At 38.4% G+C, this 8,173-nt stretch overlaps 2 protein-coding genes across 2 annotated transcripts; both read right to left on the bottom strand.

Moving 5' to 3' along the window:
- Window positions 1–1,262: 1,262 nt before the first annotated feature.
- Window positions 1,263–2,764, bottom strand: si:dkey-148a17.6 (uncharacterized protein LOC108190685 homolog). The gene has a single exon (XM_022208742.2). It carries the CDS (start codon window positions 2,727–2,729, stop codon window positions 1,644–1,646), a length of 1,086 nt encoding a protein of 361 aa, XP_022064434.1. The 5' UTR covers window positions 2,730–2,764; the 3' UTR covers window positions 1,263–1,643.
- Window positions 2,765–3,302: 538 nt separating this feature from the next.
- LOC110961418 (leukotriene B4 receptor 1-like) lies at window positions 3,303–5,997 on the bottom strand. Its single transcript, XM_022209034.2, has 2 exons — window positions 5,833–5,997; window positions 3,303–5,195 (listed from the first exon to the last, which is right to left on the bottom strand). The coding sequence occupies exon 2, from the start codon at window positions 5,164–5,166 to the stop codon at window positions 4,129–4,131; it is 1,038 nt and encodes a 345-aa protein (XP_022064726.1). The 5' UTR covers window positions 5,167–5,195; window positions 5,833–5,997; the 3' UTR covers window positions 3,303–4,128.
- Window positions 5,998–8,173: the final 2,176 nt, after the last annotated feature.

Genomic DNA, 8,173 nt, shown 5'->3' with positions numbered 1-8,173 from the left:
TTGAAGTGACAAGTGCTGTCACAACGGGTTTATTTGATCCTCGGTTCAAATCATTTTCACAGCGAGCCATTTCATTGTATTTAGCACAACATACAAATAACACCCCATGTAAAAAAAAAAAAACCTCTGTTCTTGTGGATGTCTGAACTTTCAAGGCTCGTAATTCTCTAAAAGAGTACAGAATCAGACTCACAGGAACTTAGCGTATCATGAATAGCGGCGTATATTTGGCATATTGGTTCAATAATTTTGTTGTGTCATCATATTTTCCTATGAGGGATTCTGTCATTGTCAGAAGACAAAGCTATAGCCACAACAGTGTCATATTACTTGACCCGCATACTCTATATGCTTCATATTAACAACTTATTGGGGCTAAATCATGGATCAGCTCTTTAGACAATCCTATAAACTCTTGAGATAGACTGGAAAATATTGTTTCCTTCCACTCCATTACTTGCAAGTAAAGATTATTTACACCACACTGTCATGATGTCAAAACTCATTTATCAGAAACACAGTTAGGAGTCACAGGCAGCCATCACTGCCATCTACTGGCTGATGAGCTTCTATGTCATCCTATCAACATGCTTTAAAAGAATGGGTTATTATTATTTGTGCATTTAAAGATATCAGTAAGTGCATACTGAAATATTTCGCTGCTAAGCACAAGTTTCAGTTTTATAAGACTGCGGCAAACATTGAGACATGATTCCGCTTTTTGCTGCTGAACAAAGGGAAATGCAGTTTTTCATTTGGCAATCTTTTCGTGAGGGGAAGTTGAAAGCACGGCTGTTGTCTGTATTGGGATACCAGGACAACTATTAGCTAATCTGTCACGAGTGGAAAAACAGTTTTGTTGTAGTTGTAGCTTTTGGATTCTCTAATAGAATAAAGTACAGCATTATATGTGGATTTAATAGAATTTGTAGCTAGAGAGTTCATAATCACTAAGTCAGAATTTTGGGAGATGTTACAGTTCACCAAGAAAAAAAGGTAGTAAAATGAAATTGCTCTTTAAGCCCTGTCCGCATCAAGACAGCTGTCCTGACAGAACTGCGTGAACTTCTTTCTGTGACAAAAATAAATATATAAAAAACAAGAAGTGGCACACGCAGGATTACAGAACAGCAAACCTATTGTCCTCTGTTTAATGGTGTTCCCACAGACACATTTTAAAAAGTTCAGAATCAATACCATAATCAATTATATTTCTTTTTTTTGGCATTAAAAAAATAAAAACCAGAAAAATGACAACAAAAGAAAACAGAACATTTAAACTTTATTTTTGCATAAACATCACACTGAGTCTTTTTCATATCTAATGACTTATTGTTTCATTTTTGAATGCTAAATGGTATAAACTGTAAAGAACAGAAAGAAAAAGGCATAACATACATAATATTTAACATTTTATAAATATATATTCACAATTAAAAAAAACATGTAAAATAGTTCAAATTTACAAAGTTGGACAAGCATTGCATAGCTAAACTCAGATATCTTGTTCATCTGCTGTAATTTCATACAAAATTAGCTTCATTTCAGGCAAAACTTCTTTCATTTTGAAAATGAGTACAACATACAAAGAGATATCTACACAGACACACGGACTGCAGGCACGAGCCCGAACGATTTCAATGTCAGGATGGATTGTTTTCGCACATTTTTATTAGTATGTTCATTTGGTCTTTTGGTTCAGACACGCAAAGGGAGCTGTTGGTCTGGTTGCTCTGTCTCTTGGACACAAAAGACATCTCTCTGTTTCCCTCACCTGGAGAGGTGCTGGAGATGTGGCGGAAGAGCTTCTGAATGCCAGTGTCTCGGAGGGAACTCCTGAAAGAGCGAGCCGCAAACATGTAGAGAATGGGGTTAACCGTGCTGCTGATAAAGACCATTGCTCCAGCGATGAAAGCCATGGTGCTTCTGACACTTTCCATATTCTGAGCTGCATCATGAAAGGAGTCCTGAATGGCCAGGATGATGAGCGAAAGGATATTTCCTATGTGATAAGGGGTCCAGCAAATGCCAAACGCAACCACTACACTGGCAATCAAGACGGTGGACTTGCGTTTGGACTTGAAGGTCATCTGAGTAATCCGGCTGCACAGACACCCATAGCAGACCACAAGGATGGAGAAGGGTATTATGTAGCCCACCAGTGTCTCCAGCAGCACACACACCAGCTCCTGGGCCACTGAGGTGTACAGGCGATACAGACAGTGCTCCCCATCAGAATCCTCCCCAACAACCTGAGTTGGGATGACGGGTATGCTGAACAAGAAAGCTGCAGTCCACAGAGCCAGCAGTACTTTATTCAGAGCTTGTTTTCTCTTCCAGTCCAATGAGATGAAGGGATAACGCACAGCCACAAAACGCTCCACGCTCATGAGGGTGATGAGGAACACGCTGCTATACATACAGACATTGATCATGAACACCATGGCTTTGCAGGTGGCCTCGCCAAACACCCAGGAGTGGGCGAGGGAGTAGATCCACACAGGCAGGGTGATGAGGACAAGCAGGTCTGCAGCAGCCAGGTGCAGGATGAGGATCACAGTGTGGGAGCGCTGCTTAACATGTCTCAGGATAGTCCAGATCACCAGCAGGTTCCCCGGAGCTCCAACCAGGAAGGATAGACCCAGGATCACACAAGCCACTGCTGTCCCACCATCAAACTCCTCAGGGGCCATTTCCTCTGAAAGAGACAGCTCAGCTGAGCGGTTCATGCTGTGAGTGTATGTGCTGACTGTGGTGTCTGCATGAAAAGAAAGACAAATTGCTGTACAAGTAAGTCCTCACTTCCCTTTAAGTATAGACTGCACAAGAACAGGGTTTCCTCTCTGGGCTTTTTTAGACACCAAGAGGTGATTCATGCATGTATAATCAGTTTTTTTCACCTCAGTTCATGGATTATGGTGAAAGAGAACCATTTAAAGAGTAATAAAATTAATAAAAAATCATTAGCCACAAACTGAAATGAACTAAAACCGAAATGGGCCCAGCTACTGCGTCAGACGAGAGCAACTCTGTGGACACAATAACACTATTAGAAGGCATATGAGTCCATGTTTAAGAGCAAAGTTTGTAAAACTTTTAGTTTCACAAAACAACATTTTTAGCTACCCAGTAATGAGTTATTTACAAAATGTGATTGTTTATCACTTGTCCTTCACTTCAAAACTATAAAACTACAAAAGGGTTCAAAATTATTCTCCAAGGTAATTTCGTGTTTTCGTGTTTTATTTCACAGAATGCAGGATTATTGTGTGAAACAATACAGTTTAAAAGATACAAATCAGTAACACAATCAGTACAGTTTCACTTTACTGACATCAACAAAATAAGAAAAAAGACATTATTTTTACATACAGGATTTTATTTTTGAATGCTAAATGGCGTGAAGAAAAGGACATAACATACATAAGTGCATAATGTATAACATTTTATAATTATGTATTCACATTAAAAAAAAAACAGATGTAAAATGAATAAATTACAAGAAACTATGCACTAGAAACTGTCCTTGTTTAATTCCAGAGGGAGGAGATGCTTTTATTTGCACTAGTCAAAAGTTTGGACACACTTTCTCATTTAATGCTTTTCATTTAATTATTTTCTAAATTGCAGATTAATACTGGAAATGAACTTAAAATATGTGACTCAAAGCTCCATCAATGTATAGCATTTTGAAAGACGATGCACATGTGGCTGAGTGGCACTAATTGATTCATACTCAATATAAAAATACAGTGCAGAGTACAGTATTTTTTAAAGAAATCAAATCTACTCTTAACTTAAAATAGGGCATTTAGTCTCATTTAATGATCACAAGTGAAATTTGGAGCAGTTTTCAAGCTTTCATTTTTCAAACACATCTTTAATTTTAATCATTACCACATTATACAACAGTGGAAGGTACTAAATTTTTAGCTTTACAACAAAGTGTAAACAAACACAAGTTATAAATATTCTCCAAAACATGAGATTACAATCATATGTTTGGGTGTGTTGGGTAAATCTGAAACAACAACAGGAGGATACAATACATAGTAATGGTATAAATTACAACACACTGTCTCCTAATTAGCTGCAAAAGACGCGTCACATTTTCCTGTTATAACATTTTCAAGGATTCACAGCATTTTTCTCACACAGAGAGTCCGACATCAGCTCTACATCTGTATTTGCTGCCCTCTGGTCAGTCTGTTGTTGTAATGCCATCTCCCTGAGTTTGTTTGTGTGAGTGGCTATTTCCTGAAACAGCCTGACAAGCCTCGACTCCTTGAAACTCCCTCGCAAGTTCCTCGCAAAGAAGGCATATAACACAGGATTTACCGAACTGCTGATGAAAACAAGGGCACCAGAGCTATAGACAATACTTTCCGGGACACATTCATGTTCTGTGCCGGATCCTAGAATGCAAACCAGATCAGTAATGTTGATAATGTGGTAAGGCAACCAACATACTGTGAAAGCAACCACCACAGTGTGGACAAGAACCATGGATTTCTGTTTGGAGTTGAAACTCATTTTCCTGAGCTGTGCAGCAACAAGACAGTAACAAACAATGAGAATGATGAAAGGAACAACAAAACCCCCAAAGATCTCCACACATAAGGAGAGGATTGCAAGGGTCAAAGAGTCGACCTCCATGGAAAGACACATTGCAGCTCCATCACTTTCATCCACACTCCGGGTCAGAACTGCAGGCACTCCCAGAAGCAGAGCAAAGAGCCACAAAAATACAAGACACCTGTTCATGATGCTCTTGGTCTTCCAGCGCATCATCACAAATGGATGACAGATGGCTAGATAGCGCTCCACGCTCATGAGGGTGATGAAGAAGATGCTGCTGAACATGCACACATTGATAATGTACACCACGGCCTTGCAAAAATGTTCTCCAAACACCCAGGTGTGAGCCAGAGAGTAGATCCACAGAGGCAGGGTGATGAGGACGAGCAGGTCTGCAGCAGCCAGGTGCAGGAGGAGCACCACAGTGTGGGAGCGCTGCTTAACATTTCTCAGGATAGTCCAGATCACCAGCAGGTTCCCCGGAGCTCCAACCAGGAAGGACAGACCCAAGATCACACAAACCACTGCCGTCCCACCATCAAACTCCTCAGGGGCCTCTGAAGGAGACAGCTCAGCGGAGTAGTTCATGCTGCGAGTGTATGTGCCGACTGTGGTGTCTGCATGAAGAATAAAACAAAGTGCTGCATAAGCAAGGCTTCACTTCCCTTTATGGATGAATTGAACAGGAACCAGGTTGCTGACTTTACCATCTGAGAATCTCAGATGTGAGCTGAGTCAAGTGATATTTTCCAGTAAACCTTTTTATTTCTTAACAGTTTTATGCATTTTTGTAAGATAGGGGCAATTAAGAGAATTTTCTATGATCACAGGTCCGCAGGAAGCTCTATTACTGATTTGTCACAGAACAAATCAGGGACAATTTTAGTATTTATGCATCTGTATATTAAATTATCCTATATGACAACACAAAAGTCAAAGGCCTTTCACAGGTCTTTCCAAATCTAGATCACTGTCAGAGTTTCAACTTCTGTGCTTCTCAAGGGATCATCTATAATTTTGTGACAGTAATTATCCAGTGTCACATGCCTCATTGCCCCTTTCCCTAGGTAAGTATACCAGACATCATTTTTTAAATTGCCATTCTATTTTGCTTATTGTCTACTCTTGCTGCCTCAGTACCTTGGACTATAACAACATTTCCAGAAAGAGGCAGTGGCTGTCGACAAACAGTCACGAGGCCACAAGATCACAATAAGTAACACAAAATACACTAAATCCCTTTTCTTTACTCACCTCAAATGATTCCATATCTTTCTCCTTTCCACACATCACCATCAGAAGACACTGTGCTTGACAACAAAACATAGTTAAACATATTGGAAAATAAATGGATTGATTACGCTCCCAATTGCAATAGCCCAGATGAGTTGCCTGAATCTTTTTCTAATTTCTCTGTATTTGTGACAACACTCCCACAGACTTTAACTTTGGACTCTATCTGTTGAATGGATGACATCTATTTCAATGGTTAATTATTACCACTACTTGCTTGTATGGTGACATAATCAAAATTGGTCTCAAGCCTATCTCCCCGAGTCATTCATTGTCTTTCATTTTCACAATCATCGTGTGTTTGCTGTTTATACTGTTAAATAAATGCTTGAAGTATTGTTCATTTCATGAATGACTCCTTCTATTGACATTGTTTCAATTTGAAAACCATTAGAATGTTTTCATGCGATCTCCTGTCCATCTTGTGAGAGGCTGAAGGCAGAGCAACACGACTTTGCTTTCAATTTCAATTCTTACTTTTGCTGTGCTTCGGTGAAGTCACGACCTTCAATTAAGTCATGCAGTGACAGATTACGATTTCATTATACCATTTCTTCACCTAGTTCCTCATTGGTGATGTGTTTCACAACAGATTGCGATGTCTACGGTGATTGCAGTTTAGGGACTCCCCTTGCAGCTGTGTGTGGCTTGAAAAACTAACCTTTTAAGGATGATGTCAGTTTTAAAGAATGAATAAAGACGAATTGCTGCTGAGTTGAAATTACATATTTTTATGTTCATTTACTGCAATTGCTGTACCCGATATAAGGCTGGTTGATTAAAAAAACACACCTCCTATGATACTAATTTTCCATTTTATTCACATGTCTGTGCGTAGTGTATTTAAGAGCACGACCAGTCCAAATAATAAAGCATTTTAGAAATTCTACTGACATCATCATCCATCGTAACTTAAAGAAAGCTCAAAAGATGCTAACAGTCCTGTCTGCAAAATGAACTGAAGTCTTTGATCGGTCATTAGCTTAGCTGGGTGTTAAAGGTTTAGATTGTTTTAAACCTGTATTGACTCAAACATATCTGAGGACACAGTTGTTGTGTCCTCAGAAGAATCTGTGAGTTTGTCTGAAGCAGCTGTTGAGTCCATAACCCTTTAGACATCTGTGTTCCTGAGCTTTGACTTCAGCGTGCTCCAGGCCTGGTTCAATAGTTTTAAGTTTATAAAGTGCACTGTGAGAGCAGATTCAGAAACCTTAGACTAATTTATTAATTTTGACAGAAATGAAGCATTCAAAGTAACAAATACTCACATATGTGTTGTCAGATCAGCTCCTACTACAGTTTTACTGTAAACTGATACTGCATATTTCACGAATTACTGAGTGTTACTGTTATGTGCATGTGTGTGTGTGAATTCCCTTTCCCTCCTAGCTTTTTTGCACTTGTGAAATTTGACTATTTGATAAGATAAGATCTACTTTATCCATCCCAGAGGAAATATTTTAGGTAATGATTAGGTAATATTGTAAATATTTCAATTACATCACATCATACCACACTTGCATCTTGGTTCCCTTTGACCCACTGCACTGTAAAACTATGGTGAAACTACTCTACAGCTACATTTCAAGGCTATTTATCATAAAACCAGGAACCATGTTTTCTTCACATCTCTAATGGCAATTACTGAATGTTTTTAATCGTACAAATTTTGTAGAGTCTTTTGTTTTGTTTTGTTTTAAATAAATAAAATCATCTGAACAGGAGTTTGGGTTTAAGTTAGACAAAGAAACAGTGACCTCTACAGGAGTTGGTTGTTTCCACAAGACATATCAAAGGGGTTTAAATGATCACGTGGCTTTTATCCAGACAATACATATATAAACACATCCTAAACCTTTAACCACAGGGGATCAAAAAACTGCAATACATATAAAACACAATTATTAGAAGGAAAAAAGAGGAAACACACACTGACACTGCCGCAGAAACAAAACAAACAAGCAAAAGCATGATGACTTATTTCCATATCAAGCAGAATTAAATGTGAAATATATGTACCTTGTAGATTCGAAGTGACGCATCGTTTTGTCTTCCGTCTTTGTTTTTTGTGTGTGTTGCAACAAAAGTAAAGAAGGGTCATTTCTTGTCTGTTCAAGCAACTGATCTCAGTCACCCAAACATTTTTCTAAAACATAACTAAAATTAAAATTAAATATAAAAAATACATATTTTTTGTTTTTGCTATTTATAGTTCATCGGTAATTCATGTTTATCATTTAATTGGAGTTGACAAAGTGAAAAGATATTTTTATTCACTATGACTTTAACGTTGTTGTGATGA

This window comes from Acanthochromis polyacanthus, chromosome 2, assembly GCF_021347895.1.
Source record: "Acanthochromis polyacanthus isolate Apoly-LR-REF ecotype Palm Island chromosome 2, KAUST_Apoly_ChrSc, whole genome shotgun sequence".
NCBI classification, from domain to species: Eukaryota; Metazoa; Chordata; class Actinopteri; family Pomacentridae; genus Acanthochromis; species Acanthochromis polyacanthus.
This window is presented reverse-complemented; position numbering and strand designations above follow the sequence as displayed.

Bases quoted from the DNA above. Each gene is read 5' to 3' on its own strand.
- si:dkey-148a17.6 (XM_022208742.2), bottom strand. From the start codon at position 2,729: ATGAACCGCTCAGCTGAGCTGTCTCTTTCAGAGGAAATGGCCCCTGAG.
- LOC110961418 (XM_022209034.2), bottom strand. From the start codon at position 5,166: ATGAACTACTCCGCTGAGCTGTCTCCTTCAGAGGCCCCTGAGGAGTTT.